The sequence below is a fragment of the Trematomus bernacchii genome, unplaced genomic scaffold (assembly GCF_902827165.1).
Source record: "Trematomus bernacchii unplaced genomic scaffold, fTreBer1.1, whole genome shotgun sequence".
Lineage (NCBI taxonomy): Eukaryota > Metazoa > Chordata > Actinopteri > Perciformes > Nototheniidae > Trematomus > Trematomus bernacchii.
In genome coordinates this window covers 793604-810489 of record NW_022987393.1, presented here as the reverse complement: position 1 = coordinate 810489, position 16886 = coordinate 793604, and the positions used below count along the sequence as shown (strand labels likewise).

The following is a 16886-nucleotide window of genomic DNA, read 5'->3' as shown; positions in this document are numbered from 1 at the left end:
TGTTAGCAATGCAGCTTCTCATGGAAACAATATTTTTCATAACCCAATAGACAATGTGCATCTAACCCATTATGTATTTAGCTCAGATCAGTTTTGTTTTGTCATGTTTGGACAATAATACATTTATAAATGTTGGTAATCGATTAATTAATAGACATGGGTTTGTCACTTACTAATACACCATATTGTCTTAAGTATTAAATGCTAATAAGTCATAAATAAAGGATTAAATTGACTATGTTTGCAGTTTTAACCGTTAATATGTCTGTTTATGTATATTGCCTTTAAACGCCCAAAGATCGTCTCTTCATGTAAAAACACCTCTGAAAATGAGAAAGAGCTCTCACTCTTCCCCCTTTTGGGATCTGCACTCCACGCTTTGCCAAACTCCACCGTCTGCAAAATGACGTCAGATTTAGTTGTACATACACGATCTTTGTTTAGCGTACAGGAAGTCAGCAGCAGGTGCCACCGGAAGTGTGTGAGGTCTTTGCAAGGGAGCTAACGGCATTTGATTGCAAGAAGCCGCTGAATAATAACAACGGAAGAAAACCAACGTACAATGTAAGAGATGTGTCTGATTATCTGCAAGTAGTATCGTTATGTGCATACGTAGAAGCTAGCATCGTTGCAGTTCAAAGTGAGGTTGGTGCTGGAAAGCCACTGCGGCAACTAGCTAGGCGGCTAACCAAATTAGCATGGCTTTGTTAGCTACATTGCTAAGTAAAACTATGCAGCAGAAAAACATGCTTTTAAAAACTCGCTATATATTGTGTGCCTTTATATATAGACAACACATTGTGTGTAGCGTTAACATACATTTTTATGCTAGCTGGCAGGTAACGCTATGCACTTTTCTTTATCAAATCTTTTAAAAAATGTTTAATGTACTATTTTTGTATGTCGATGGTGTCTGTAATAGTTTTACCTTCACGAATAAGATTAACAATATTATTTACATCATCCTAACTGCTACTATCTGGATGAAAAGGCGCAGATGGGCCGCTCAGATGCATATGGGGAGCAGAAGGCCAGAGTCCATTAGATAAATCGATCATTTTACACGGCTATGCTAGCAGCTAACGCTACAATCCCTATTGAACACGATGTGCTATTCTGTATTAAAGTTTTGACTTTTGGTTTCTTCGGCACACATACTATCTATTATGTAATAAAACAATCTCAGACGTCTCAGCTCCTTTTAATGGCTTTAGGCCCCTCTCTGTCCATTGTGGAGAAAGATGGGTGGGGAAAGAAATGTAAGACATCTTTTTAAAAGAGGACATTTTATGTGCTACAAGTGGTGCTTTGAGTTTTGTATGTTTTCAGATTTTTAAAAGCTTTTCTTTTAGGATTGCATTTATATGTAATATGTTTGCTCATTAGTGGGGTGTGGCCTTACATCTGTCATGTGTTAGGTCATCAGATCTTCAGATGTCTACTGATAAAATGAGTGCTGCTGTACCCAACCACCGGAGGACCAAGCCTGGAGGTAATTGCATAACGTTTTCTGGTTCAATCTCCAACACTTTTAAATCTGAAATCCATTATCCCTTGAATTCAAAATGACTTTAGCTGATGAGATTGCAGCTGTTGCTCCCTGATTATGCAGTGCATTTGAGCTGTGGATGTTTGCTTTGATTAATTTGTTGATAATAGGGCCACAGATGTAATTCTCATATCATTGCAGGAATTAAGACTGCGGTTGTGGCCGAGGGTGCCACTGGAGCCACTGGGCCGACATCCCAGATCCCAGGTCTGTCCCAGACTGCCGATGAAACCTCCCCTCAGGAGAGGAACAGCGGGCGGAGGGTCGGGATCTTTGCTTCAGACTCGGACTATACCAAACTCGCAAAGGGGGGTGGACACAAAGGTAAATGTTTCTTTAAAATTAAAATGTGTTAGTTAAAGGTGATGTCTTTCGGCCTTGTTTTCTCAGTCCAAAACCCACAAATATTCCCTTTTTGATGTGATGTTAAACATGAAAAAAGGACAACTCCATATCTGAGAGGATGAAAACAACATTTTCTGCCTTTTTTGCATAAAAAAACCGCCAAACGAGTTATTGTTAAGCCCCTCTGATGATATTTAACTGCAATTGAAATATCAAATTGTGCTTTTAAAGGTGAGATACCACATCGTATTTCATAATCGCTGGCAGCATTTAATTTAAACATGGTTTCTCCCTCTGCAGGACTGCTGAGTCATGAGAATGATGATAATGATCTACCCAAGAAGGCCTACAATCCATCCAACTTCTTTGGGAGCAATGGGTCAAAGAAGTGAGTCACTGTTTAGGCAGAAATAAACAAACTATAACAAAGTGGAGAGGCATCTGTGCATGTTGAAATGATGGATTTGTGTCATACCAATAACAATTAACAATGTGTGTTTAATAATTATTCAACAAATATCAAACTTAGTAAAGGAAAAATCCTTCAGTAAATTAGAGTATTGATTAACCACTCTTAAGTCTGTTATCATCAAACTGGTGAAGGTAACAAACATTCCTAAATGCTCCTTGATCCTCCTAAAAGCCACATAAAGCCAAGCGTACGGGCCACAGCCAACATATCCCATAATGTGCTAAGTGGCCAGCAGTAACATCGTATGTCACCGTGGTTTTGTGCTTACAGCGGGAGCAAAGCAACGTCTCCCGACAGCCAGATGAAGGCGGGCATGCAGCCTCTTGCTGCACCGTTTGGCACTGATAACGGTTCCGATTGGGAAAAAGACAATAGATTTTCCCCTGATAAAGAGCAGGTGAATAAACCAAACTAGTCATCCCCAACATTTATACCGTGTCGATGTCTTCATCCTTTTTATTTAAAAAAATCACCCCCTTTCCCTTACTTCATTTTGCTCCATCGTCACAATCGCTCTTTGGTTTGAATTCATTTGGGTTTCATTTTCTGCCGGTGCGGTAGCTTTGTGGAGAAATGTATAAAGGCTTCAGGTAAGTAGAGAGTCATGCATTGATTGGACCAGTAATCATTTATACATGTTGTTCTTATTTTTGTATAACTGAAAACTACTAACCTCCATATTTCTTGGAAGTCGTAAAAACTGTTGATACTGAATGAGGTTTCCTCATCAGAATGTAACACATGAAAAGTAGTTTTACAGAGTAGCTGTCAGATTTACTTCTTTCATTCATAAACAATGACTTTGTTGGCTGCTGCTGTTGGGTCTGAGCCGGGTTTTTTTCATTCCACTTTCTTTAATCCTTTTCCATTGCATGACAAATTGCATCTAACATTATATTCCCACTCATCATTTGCTTCATCCGAAAGTGGCTGCTGCGTTCAGGTCTTATAAGTAAGTGTGATAAAAAAAATAAGCATTCATCTGGGAAACTATTGAATCCACAGATGTCTCCCGATGGAGTTGCCGATGAGTTGGGTGGTCTGATCGTGACCAGCAAATACAAGAAAACGTGAGTATAAAAAAAAGAATTCTTAGTGCATATATTTAGACTTCACAATTACCTAGATTAAATTGATTTATCATTAGGGATAACTCATTTTATGGTCGTCTGCAGGAATTACGAGAAGAAAACTCCCCCTGTCAGCATGACCAAACTGCTGAGTCATGGTTACATTGAGAAGAAGGCTCCTAATAATGACGACGACGACGCATCAAGTACGTAATGATTTCCTTCTGGTCTGCAGCCATGTTTCAGCTTAATGTTGTGAACAATATTAATGTTATATTATATTTCCTTCCAGGCGTGACTTCAGAACAGACCAGCACCACCATGACGGAGGACGTGGAAGATCTGGAGTAGTGCACGTTGTGCTCTGAAGGGAGAGGGGGCTCGTCCTAACACTAGTTCTTGGTTTCCACAGATCCACGAACACATCACCCCCCCGCCCCTCTCAGATTCACTCATTAATTGTACATCCACTGACTGTTAGGTTTTGTACTCATGGTTATGCAAAAGGTACGGTCCTCTATTTATTTGCGTTAATTTGTAAAAATTCACACGGATTTTGTTGAGTAGATGTTTCGGTGCTCGCGGTATTTTCTTTTTTTAATTTCTGTGTTGTCGTTGCTTGATTTGAAAGACGGGTTGTGCACAGGGCAGGAAACTAACTCAACGAACACTGGCTGATTGAAAAACCCCAGATGTTTCACTCGCCAGTTTGAGTTTAAAGTGGAGTTGATCCCCCCAGCCGGATTAAGTCCACCTGCTTTTGGCTGGTGTTAGTCTCCCTCCCTGGTTGTATGAAGATCGAGTTGGTGAATTTAAAGTGTTTGTGCTAATGAAATGTGGTTACAGTGACGTGAAATATTATTTGTTTAGATGAAGGGCTCTGTGAAGAGAAGTCGGAGGGTTGTGTGTTTCCGGCTGCAGGAGAGGATCATCTGTTGAGACAGCCCCCCCCCCCTGCAAAGTGCATACTGATGGTCGCAGCAGCCCTGTTTGTTTGGTAGAAAAGCGCCAATAATAACTCCTTACGTTCTGCTTTGCAAAAGGTTTCCCTTAACACTCCCCGAACTAATGTGTTCATTTTTACTCTCTAAAATGTAAGAAATGCCTTATTTGATTATGCAAGCTGCATTTTATGCTGCTTTTAGTCCAATAATTAGAATACAAGCCCTTTCAGAAGAAAAACGCCTAGTAATGAAACACTAAATTACCTTAAAAGATGTTTACAAGTCACCAGAAGAGGGTGAATCCATTCTGTTGCTGCAATATGAATTTTCTCGTCTTGTTTACCAGAAAGTTAATCAGTAATAATGCCAAGTGCGTCAGAAGCTAATGAAGGAACTAGATTGGGTCTCCTCTACGTTTTTAAAGCCCTTCAGTGTTATGTTATTGCATTCCCGTTCAGCCTAATAAACCCCAAGCTCATGCAACAACAGATAAGGAGTTCTTTGAAATGTAGGGAGAACGGCCACCTTCAGCACAAGTAATTCCCTGTGAAGATTAAGGCAGTTTTAACGTGAGTTCTGAACATGCCAACCAAGCAGTTTTTCCCTGCTCTTGCAGTGTTTTTTTTTAGCCTCACACCAAACCCACCGTCCCATGTTTGTCCATCTGATGAGTTTATTGGGCTCAGATGAGAGACATGTTTACTGCGGCAACATTTCTGCATTTGAAACATTGAAAAAGTATCAGCTGCTGGTCGTTTAGATGAAAAACATATGAATTAAGAATGTGCCATTTCCTTTTTTTAATCATTCCATTTAACTCGGAAACATGATCTAAATGTATTTTAAGTGTATTTTATTTGTAGCTAACACTGTCTCTAGATCATGGTCGGGCAAATGTTTATTTAGTACTTTGTGGTACTAAAAGGGTCTTGAATTTAACTTGTTGAAAGCTGCAAAAACAGTCATCAGTAGTGTGGCTTTTGAAGCACAAACCTTTTTTGTTATTATTATTGCTGGTGTAGAAGCCAGATCTTTGTTTTTCCCATCACGCTTTGAGTGCCCTCACAGTTGGCCTAACTACTCCCAAACCATAGCAGACAGTAGAAATAATGTACCTCTTTATCCTCTGCTTGTTCGTGGGGTATTTTAGAATTATTCTGACTGTCAGGATATCTCACAAAGTCAAAAAATGTCTGTTACATTTGATGGACAGTTCAGCCTTGAGTCATTCAATGTTTAGCTCGACTGAACTGACAGCAAAATCCTAATCCAACAAATTGTAGAGCGGAGAAAATGCTCTTATGAATGAAAAGGGAAAGTGATTCATTTGGGTGTAACAGTTCCTCCCAGAAATGATGCAGCAGTAACAAAGTCATTTAAAAACGGTTAGCTTCAAAACTCTTACAGGAAGTGGTCAACGCAGCTGTCCGGTTAAGGGTTGTCACTTTTATTTCAACACTATATATATTTAAGCATTGATGCATAATGTATCTGTATGTGGTATTAAAAAGTGTCAAGTGTCCAAAACCGATTCACTGGATTTTGTTTTGGATATTGTTTGCTTTGCAGGAAAGGCTTATTTGTATGGAATGTTAATTATACTGCAGTTTAAAATAATGTTTTGCTTCCTCTTCTCCCCGTATGAGTTGGTTGTATATCAGTTTACAAACCGATAGTGGGAAACTTTAGTGGCTTAACTCTGCAGCATCCTCCCTCCAGTATTCTCACTTGTTGTTGTCCTCTTGCTATTGTATCTGCAAGTGGTATTAGTTTACTTTTAAAATGCAAATGTACCAGAAGAGAGTGAAGCAGCTTTTTAAACAGAAGTTTGTAGTGAGGAGAAAATCCATGTAAGACCCTGCTTATCGTGATGATTGAGCACAGACTCTCAATTATAATTTCAATAAATGGGCATGTGCATGTACTTTGTGTACTGTTTCCTTTTTTAAATATGTTGTACTCGCTAGCTTGACGTTACTTAAACATCATGCTTCACATTAAGTTAATTGATGCAAAGAAGAGATTTTCCAAGCATTTCCGGTTTTTCTTCGCTTCCACTCGATTGTTAAAAGGAAAGAAGGTGTTAAATAAAGTTACAGCATGTGTAGTGTATTCCCTTAAAGATCTCCGATGATGCTATTTTTAGGCATATATTATGGGTATCAGATATATAAAAATATATAAAAAACATGTGTTTTGCTCTAAATACCAAACAGATCATGCATTTTAGACAACCCTCATATCCTCTTTCTGCCCTGTTATGGCGCTTTTGCACTGCAGGGCCTCGCACGGCTTAGTACGGTATAGTTAGGCCTTGGTAGGCCAGGCTCACTTTATGCTGCGTTTCCATTACAGTTTAGTCATCTTCAATGCGAACCACAAAACCAACATCAGCCGTTAACTGTTAGCACTCAGAGCTCACAGCTCCTCATATCTGTTCAGAAACTAGACAAAAGTTAAACAAGTACAAACCACAGACTGTCTGTGTCATGGCGAATACAGTCGCTGGTTTATTTATGTCTGTAGGCCGTTGTGAGTGTGGACGGTCGGAGCATATACAACGTTAGCTTAGCCGATCTCCATTCTGAAAAAACGCATTTTAAAAGGTTTTTCGCCTGCCGTCTTGTCTGCAGACTTGTCAAAGCATTAATTCCTGGTTTTTACTAACCGGTATCAGTATGTTGTTACTTCGGCATCATTTTGAAACGTGTACTACAATTAAATCACGGTCAAATATGTTCATTTTGTTGTAGTTGCCAGCGATTCTCTCACTAGTTTAGCATACTCAGTTGTTGGCCCGGAAAGAACCTCGATTTTGGAGAGCCAGAAAACTGTGAAAAAGTACCCGCTAGCCGGAACTACACCTAGTGGAAATGCAACCAAAAACGGGCCGGGCACGGCACGCTTAAACCGCGCTCAGTGCTATAGTGGAAATGCGCCATTAGAGAATTGCTCATTCTCTGCTGGCCCCGCCCCATTTTGAGCACCAGGCACACTGAGTTCTGTGAGCTAAATGCTGCCTTGGTTAAATGCCATATCATGTTCCAAACCACTTCAATGATTACATCTGAAACAGTATGGAGCTCAAATGCTTATTTTCTTGCGGGTTTACCACAAGGTGAGTTCCTTTTTTTATTTCCTGCTTTTTTACACATTCTCTCTCCAGAACAGGTTAGCTCTGAGTGTTAGGATTCTTGCTAATGTAAACAAAGACCATATTGCGTCCAAAACACATCACACATTGTTTCTGATAGCAACATTTCTGATAGGGCCGTGGGTCCACATTTTCGATATTACGTCATATCGGACGAAAATCTGGATCAGCTCCGTTGTACCCCCGTTTTTAGAGATTTGGGTACGGAGGAAAAGAGAGGGTTTTATTTTCTTACACTTTGTGAGTTCCCTGACACACCGGGGACACATATGTATAAAAGACATAAAAAAGTGCATTTTGCATGATAGGAGACCTTTAAGGGCCATTTCCCCTAATTTGTTTAATATCTTTATTATCTATGTGCAAATAATCCAATTCAGGTTTTTTTGGAATAGAAACACGATAAAAGGCAATTATAGATTTTCCTATTTTTAAATCCCAATGTGTATTGCTTTTCATTTTGCAAATACAAAACAAACATGAATGTGTGTCAATGGGGTGAGTAAAGTTTTTTTAAGTGTTGAAGACGGACTTGCATAATTTATACTGAAGTACTTCATGAACTTTAACTATTTAATTATGCTTTGGGAGTCCCATTAGGACCAGTCAAGCCTACAGCAGTGTGTGTGTAGAGGGGAAAACACACGCGCGTGCACGCACATGCACGCTCAGTATCGCTGCAGGCTGCATCCCTCCTCTTGCCGCGCTGTTTGCACTGAGCCGCATCGCACCTCACACCGCCGCCGCGACACAAACGCGCCGCATCCGCGCCTCATCGATCCGCGTATCGGAAACCGATCGGTAACCGCATGGTGACGTCACGCCGCTGATTGGTAACAGCGGCTGGTGGGCGGGTGGCTGTGTGACACTCCAACGCCAGGGATAGATGGGCGCATTGAAACCAAACACCGGATAAACGAAAGAAAAGACAAAAGAGGAGCGCGAGGACGTGCACGGGGAGTGTTTGTTTTGTTTCTCCGTCAGTGCGTGGGGAATGTAGCTGTCACAGCCGCCTGCGGGAGGATGGATGCGTAACAGGACGGATCGAGCCAGCTGTGGCCTGCTTCTAACAGCAACATCTGGCCGGTGAGTCGCACGGAGCCGCAGGCAGCGCGCAGCTTTTTCTCACCCAGGTGGGGACACAGAGAGGGGGACACAGTGCAGCCCCTCTCCCCTGTGTCCTGTCCGGGGAGTCGCTGTGACCTCGTCCTTGGTTGAGTGATTGATGTGCGCGTTTGACAGACAGGCTGCGCGCAGCATATGATGAAGGCTCCTCGCGGATAGCTCGAGCTCTAGTATGGCATTGGGGGAGAAAAAAAAACCTTGAACGTGACATGCTGTTAAATGCTTTCTGTGCAGCGTGCATGCACACCTGCACATGCAATGCATAACCTGTTCAAGATCCAAAGGCTTTATTGTCGTGTGCACAATATGTTGTTGGAAATGAACATCTTAAAAACCAGGCTCTTCCAACAGTGTACAATATACTTAAGACGTTAATTAAATAGTGCAAATGATACAATAGTGTGCATGTAAAATAGAATAGGATAGACATAATGTTAAATTAAATACTGTGCAGTGGAATAAATACTGCTTATTGTTCTAATATACAAATATGTGGATGTATGTGCGATAAACAAATGCATGTATTGACACTGTGGGATACAACTTACATCGTAAAACTATTGCTTTGCGGTGAAATATACCCTAACGTATCAGTGTGGGTTAAATCCCTACTGGATAGCCTCATAATGCCAAAGAAGATTAAAAATACAGATATAGGAGAAGCATTATTGTTATAAATCCCCAGAGAAAGGTGCATGCAAAGCTACAACCACTCTAACTCCTCATTTGGGTATTGTAAAAATGTTAGTGATAGCATAAGGTCACTGTGAATTAACTCCGAGTCCCCGCAGAGTTATACGGAGGTTTAATAAACGGTAGCTGCAGGTCAGAAAGAATCCCTGCAGGATTATTTAAACCCATAAAGCCCCACTTTGACACCCTAAGAGGCCCCCGGGGCCCGGACAGTGATTTCCTGTTGTCTCCTTCACGTCCACGTACTAACCGCCTTGTCGTCCTTCTGCAGGGTCAGAGAGGAGCCTCAGCAGCCTGGAATACAGCACCGAGGCGGGGGGAGATGGAGGAGGGGGACGCAGAGGGGGAAGGGCCCATGGTGGGCAGAGAGGGGCCGAACGCCAGCAGCAACATCACCACCACCACCACCACCAACCTCCTTGCTTCTGTCAAAGAGCAGGTAAGATGCTGCATTCACACCCTGACTGTTGTGTGCGTTTTATTTTCTCACTTCTCAGTCATTTACCCAACAACTTACTCACTTTTGAGGCTGCGGTCACACTGACCCTCCTTACTTATTCTATGGATGAACACATTATTTACGACACATGTTACCCGTTTAACTTGTCTCAGGATGTCATTGAACACAAGTGCTCATTTAGGAAAATGTGTTTAAAAGGGGTTAGCCCTCAAATAATCTTAATAGTCAATTTACTCAGTTTAACTTAGCACATGGTGTAATATGAACAATTATTAAGTAGCTGCTTGTTGTATCTGCGAATGAGTGTAGGTTAATGGCCGATTTGAGTCGATGGGGCCCTGGGTTAAGACAACCAAGAGGCCCCACATCCTTATAAATAAGAACAAGACCCCCAGACCAGAGAGACTTTAGAAGCAATAGTGTTGTTTGGTGTCATTTTGCATGTCTTTGTAGTCCTTTATTGTCTCTGAATCATTTTTCGTGGCTTGATAGTGGTTTTGATTCACGTTGTAGACATTTGGCATCTCTTTGTAGATATGTTGCATCTCTTCGGTATCTCTATGTATTCGTTTTGCGCCTCTTTGTTGTTATTTGGTTGATTTCCAACAAGAAATGTTAACTGTCCCTTCAGACAGAGGCTGTGGTCCATGGATCTGTTCCCAGTGCTTTATTTTCCAGTAGTACATCAATGATACCATGACTGTCTGACTGTGGCACGGGGGGAACACTGCCCCTCTGGCCCCGCCCTTACTCACAGGATAAATGAAGTCTGTGACTCCCTCAAATGTACTGTGCACATCCTGAGGATTATCTCCAGATGAGACTGCAATGTATTGGGTCTTTATGCTATGATGATCCTCCTGAATTTCCACGTTGTCCCAATCGAAAAATGGGAAACACATTGACAAAACGATGATGTGTGATGTCCTTTGCAGTGTATTTTTGATTTGAAAGATGAGGGGCATGGCAGATTTGCATTGAATTAAGAACGAACATATCTTCTTTAGGTATAACACGTTGCAGGTAATATTCATCCTGTGTGAAAAGGCCCTTTAAACAAACTGACAGCGGTGTAATTAAAGTAATTTTCACTCATGGCAGTTTTGCTTCTCACTTCTCCCTGAATAGAGAAACGTCAGTATCTCACTTAAATAAATGATGTAACATTTAATTAACGTCTCCCTGGTATATTTTTAGCGCGGACTGTAGATATGGACTGACAGTCAGGGATCTGTTTGCTTTTCTTCCGGCAACTTTTTAGACAGTGCAATATCTTTGTTTTTGAATGTGGGAGACAGTTGCAGCTGTGGTGTGAACGCACCGTCCATCTGTCTTTCCTTCCCGCTGTTATTTTTATGCTGCTTTCTATCCCCTCAACATCAGAGTTAGTCTATTCTCCTGCTTTTAATCACGCCTGTGCTAGTCCCTCGGTTTGAAACTAGATTGCTATTTAAAAGACTTATAATGTCTACTGACTTTCAATCTCTTTGAGCTGTGAGACAAAAAGAGTGTCTCAGATTGCTCTTAAATCTCTTCTGATGTCAAGTAAAGGCTTTTTTGGTTTCCTCGATGGTGCTTTGATTATCGCCGAACACACAAGAAGCCGCTTGGCCACCCCTCGATTATATTGAATGCTTCAACAGCTCTGCTTCTTGCACTCATTTCACACATGAGAATCCATGAGTTCTGCATCATTCCCCTGCACATGCATGGAAGGAGATGCATGAAGTGCTTCTGATTCCTTTATTTTAAGAAGTCGCAGCACTGTCAGTAATAACCCTGAGAGAAAAGGACTGATTTCTCTAATCAGGTGTTGAACAGGACGTCTAGATATGGATGATTAAAAGCTACCATCTAACAACCCTCAGCATGATTGCAATTCTAAAACGGCAAGTTGCCAGACGGTAAACATTTGATCCTGTAGCGTGTCTCAGACTGTTGAACAGGCTGCGAGGAGGACATATAATCAAGTTTCTTTACCTTTCTCCGTGTTAAAATGCAGACGACGGCGCTGTTCGAGCGGCAAATCCACCGCCTGCAGTTCCTCCACAGAAATGTCACATTAGACATGCTAAATGGAGCACATCAGCTATTGCCTTCCATTGTGTTCGGGGGCCTGATGCTTCTCCACTTTGCTCTCATTTAGCCCATTAAAAGTGGGAGAGTGATGGACGTGAGCAGAGAGAAATGCCACAGACTTGGAAACCTAAAACCGACACAGAGTCCGCGAAACAGATTATTTTGTCACTTCTTGAGCAAACACTGTGAAATTGATTAGATGTTGAGACAACAGCTTGCTGCGAAAATGCGCCAAAATGAAAGATGAGCTGTCCGTAGCTGCTTTTTGCATCCTGTGTGAAATCAACTCTGAAACATGTCTCTGATATCAGATCAAAGCAGTTTTCAGAGCTGTCACAATATAACGTTTGGGCTAGTTTGCGTTGACATTTGAAGTTGACCTCCAAGGTCACGTAGGCATGCTTGTGTGGTGGCTTTTTACATATCATTTTTCAAACTGTTTAAATCTAAATGAAAGTGATAGTTAATGAGAGGGGCTCTGATTTATTTTTCTTTGGACCAAGCGTGTCTCCCTGTTTTCAGTCTTTATAATATATATCATATTTAATGCATGACTTCTAATTGACAGCAGCAAAGGACTTCAATATTCTTTTGAGCATAATCAGACAAATGTTTAGAAGAAGCAGAGAGAAGCGCCTCAAAGCACCAAAATAATAAAGCTATTTTAGATTATTCCTTTTAGGTTTCTCTATAATTCAGTTCAGAAATATTGTGTGAGTGGTTTTGGTTAATGGACATGACAATTGAAAATAAAGATATGGGAGCTTGGCTGCACACCATGGTGGTCATAAACATTACAATGCTGTCCCCCTGGGTCCGTTTTGATGCTGTTATGATGTTCATTTGGGGAATCAGATGTTATCAGCTGTTCATCTGAAGATGTCTGTCTCCCAGCAGCAGACTTTGGTTGTGTAGCTCCCAGGTGTTAGCGCAGGTTTTTTGCTCTATAAATGTGACGCATGGTGCTGCTGAAAAAAAACATGCCTGCTCAGCAAAGCGCTCCCAGGACAGAGAAGAAGGGGGGAAAAAAAGCTCAATAAAAAAACAACAACTGGGCCACATCAGCTCTCTGCAACGATGGGATTGATTTTGACGATTAGGGCCAGAAACAGAACGTATGTTGTTAAAGTGAATTTATTGTATCCCGATACGATTGATGGAGCTGTGTGAGCACTTGAACTGCTTTCTATTTGCCTCATATGGTATCAGAGACAGCAAACTGTTGCTGTTTGACATCTCCCTGGATTATAGGCATGCTCCCTGTCATATTTTGGGAAGGAGAAGAGCTTGTGATGGCCTGTTGGTGCAGCCTGCCGTTTTGACTCAAGATCAGGGATGCTCAAGGCAGCGTGTCATGTGAGCGGTCTGCAGCAGAGTCACTGTGCTGGAACAGGAAGCTCCTCTTGTGGAAATCAAATACGGATATCCAGCGTCAGATACAGTTTCCGATCGCATCAATCTGTCATGTTTACTGGAGTTATTTACTCTCCTAGTCAACCCAATTTGTCTCATCTCCTCAGTGGCTTCCACTCTCTCCCAGAACTTGTTGCTTTTAAAGGTGGGCGTTTGAGGGTATAAAGAGACCGAAAGTGTTTGAATCCATCTATGTCTTACATGTGTAGGCGGAGAGAAAGAGAAAAGGCAAAACTGAAGTGGTTCAGGTGTTTTCGAAGCTATTGTGGGTGTAGTATCTCTACATTTCCTCTTATGGTTTCTCGATGTTGTGGCTGCAAAGTTTCCTTCTATGTCTGTGCCATCATGACGTCATACTTAAAATACGTCCCGTGCAGAAAAATAGGCCTTAAGCTGCCTTTTCAGAGACGTCTTAAAGCGTGAATGCTCTGTTTAAGATGGCGATTTAAAGCAGGAGCAGCATTGTGTCGCAGCGGTAGAACTAGGCCGAACACTATCACAGATGCAGTGTGGATAAACGATGATTAGACACAGCGAGAAGATGGAAGACGCAGAGGTTAGTGTCACTAGATAAGAGGAAAACTCTGTGCTGTGGAGAGTGGTCCGGGAGCCCCCCAGCTGGTACGCAGGATTCGGGCCTGTTCCCAGCCATCACGAGGTGACTGGCGCAATGTGGCTCTGTTTGTCCCTGGGGGGGGGGACGATGACAAAGGAGGGCTGTGTGTCCCCGTCCTGTCTCTGTGCTGCTCTGAAGTGGTGTCAGGAGACGCAGGGACGCTATGACAGCATGCAGCACGTTCGGGATTTAATGGCACACTGTTGTGTCCCTTAAAGTACTGAATGTGTCAATCATTCCATTTTATACTCAAGGTGACCTGCATTTTGTAATCCTTCCACCCTAGATACATCTCAAAACCTCTCCTCTTCCATTTGATCCCACCAAGTTACGTTTTTTTTCTTTCTTTTTTAATAAAAACCTTAAGGGTTATCTCACTTAATCACTAATTAGTTTTTCAGTTTCTCCCCAGTGTTCCCTATTATCACCTTGAAAACGTAGTAATTAATTAGCCTGAACTTCACAACAGTGTTACCTCCTTGTGTTAAATGTGTACGACTTCTATGAAAAGATCAGTGATTTTTTAAAGTAGTTTTGTCTTATTAACAGATCTACAGCTTAATGTTTTACATATATACATAGATATATATATTTTTAGGTATTTCATATTGAAGCAACCTGAAGCTAGAAACTCGCCCAAAACAAAAAACCATAACCATATTGAAAATGTCTCTACTTAAAGAAGTGAAACCCCCCTTAACATTTAGCGGGAAACATCCCTTAATTGGCTTGTTAGTCTGGACTCAAACTAAAAGTAAATTACCATTTTTGCTATACTTTTGGAGCAGTCGCCTCAGAGGCATATCAGCCCTATAAGCGGACCAAAATCTTTGCAATTAACTCGGAATAATTGCTGCAGAAAAATCAACACTTATTAACACAGCAAAATGTGCTGTGTACCCAATCTCCTTAAGGGGATCATTAAAGTTTCATGAGCTGAAGTGATCATTTATAGACAGTCCCCTGTTCATATCTGTGTGGAAAACCATGTTAGATTATGTCTGAACGACGGTGTTCTCTCCGTTTTTTCTTCAGATTTCAGATTTGTTGACACCGAAATGAGGCCGGTTAACTTATTGTTTTTGCTTCCATAGCATGCAGACGGTCTAAAGTGGATGAAACACGCAACTAACCGACCTGATGAGAGCATTACCTAAATCACTGTTCACCATCTGACGAAAGGGAGTCTGTGCATCACAAGGCCAGAGCTGACCCAAATACAAAAGAGCTTTTATCAAGAGACCTAAGCAGATGCGTGTGTCTTTTGTAGTTTTAAAGGATTATGATTTTAAGGGCTTTTACCCTACTGTAGCAGTAAAAGATTGATAAACGATAGTCTCTGTAGTATTTAATGTTAATCACAGTGTCCCAGTAACACCAACATCTAAACATTTAGACCCTGGGTTTAACATATGAAAATAGTTTTGCTATAATACAATGAATATATGACCAGAATTCGATTATATAACAGCTAGCCTTATCTTAAGATAATTGTATTCACTATTTTATCCCGAGTTGTTATTCAAAATGGCCTTTCTTTGTATGGTAGTGTATTGGTTTGTCAGTAAGTAAGCGAGAAATTGATGTTTAATCTCAAAAAGATTAACCAAAGTGTACATTTTAAAATCCACTGCTTGTTTTAACTGAATGATCTGTTCAGTTAAAACTGACACATGTAAACAGACAGGCATTCATATTTTCACCACTTCAGTTCTTCTTTTTTGTGGGAACATGGAGCATGAGGAGAAACATTAGGTGTGAGATTTCTGCAGGATTTCCATCAGGACTTTGCGAATGCTGCTCACAAACATTTCATTTCCCCTTTTGTTGAAGTGCACTCCATCCAACAACATATATATATGTTGTCGTCAAAATAACTCAGGAGGGGAAGTTCAATAACTTCACCAGCAATGATGCCAACAGCCTGTCCCGTGCATCTGTCGATGGTCTTCCTGTCATGGTTGCGATTATTTTATTATTATTTTGTTTGAAAAACGGCACATTTGTCCTCACAGCAACTTGTGGTACTGTCCTTATACATTGCTGAGAAACTGCTAAACAGTTTGTCATTGGCACACTGAATACATCTATATATTCAAGTCTCAAATACTTTAATTGTCGTATGCACAACAGATACTACATCATAATTGAATACGTAAATAATCTGCGCTGACATCGCCCAGATAGATCTTCCCAATGAAATTCGTTTTTTTATTTGATTATTATTTATTTATTTATTCCATATTTTGCTTAATACAGTCTCCCACTTTAGCTCTCTTCTCTTTCACATAAAAAAGTATGCACCCACACAAACACACACCTAAACACATGTGTACACCAATAAGGAAATGCCTTTCTTGTTATTGTTACTACCGCTGCTGCTGTTGCTTATCATTTGGTTTCTATTTGTTATAATCTAGTTTTCACTTGTGTTGTGCTGTCTCATACATTTGAGTAGTTTGTTTAATGCTAGGCACTTGTATTGCACTATAAAAACTCTGAATACAAGCTTTTCTTAACAAATAATATTGCACCAAAGGCCAATTAAAGTTGACAGAATATAGTGTATATTGTTAGTTGTGGCTTTTGACATGACGTTTTTACATAATAACATATGATGAGCTTATAAAATCCAATTTATTTCTCAAATTTACAAAATCTAATAATGTTATATGTTAATATATATCCGTCACAGGACACATCAGATTAAATTATGAGTAGTGATACTTTTAAAATATACTATAAAAATGGATGTATCTGATACTAGGGGGCTCTAATGACTTGTAAAGATCTTGAGTGTCTTTACATTATGGTATTGGCACTTCCTCCTCTAGCGGTTAAATGCAAGGCTATCATTTTTTTTGTTGAGACTACAGGTGTGAAAGTGACCTTAAAACTACCGTCGTTACACAACCCTGTTTACTGTGTCACCGCAAACACATCGATCTCTTCAGACCTTTCACTTT

General features: G+C 40.8%; 2 protein-coding genes across 3 annotated transcripts in view; both read left to right on the top strand.

Moving 5' to 3' along the window:
- The first annotated feature begins 456 nt into the window (after nt 1–456).
- On the top strand, nt 457–6304 carry cunh7orf57 (chromosome unknown C7orf57 homolog). 2 transcript variants are annotated; one of them, XM_034134736.1, is made up of 8 exons: nt 457–564; nt 1419–1492; nt 1691–1873; nt 2195–2282; nt 2637–2763; nt 3372–3436; nt 3542–3642; nt 3729–6304. In XM_034134736.1, coding segments are annotated over exons 1-8 (699 nt in total). In that variant the 5' UTR covers nt 457–562; the 3' UTR covers nt 3788–6304. The 2 variants fall into 2 exon arrangements, with proteins under 2 accessions (XP_033990627.1, XP_033990628.1); XM_034134737.1 differs by having other exon boundaries at nt 459–564; nt 1427–1492.
- A 1962-nt stretch (nt 6305–8266) lies between these two features.
- LOC117486104 (plakophilin-4-like) overlaps nt 8267–16886 on the top strand; it is a 36972-nt gene continuing 28352 nt past the window's right edge. The window contains exons 1-2 of the mRNA XM_034134735.1: nt 8267–8620; nt 9624–9791. Of these exons, the coding sequence (XP_033990626.1) occupies nt 9675–9791 (117 nt within the window). The 5' untranslated portion in view covers nt 8267–8620; nt 9624–9674. The remainder of the gene's footprint in view (nt 8621–9623; nt 9792–16886) is intronic.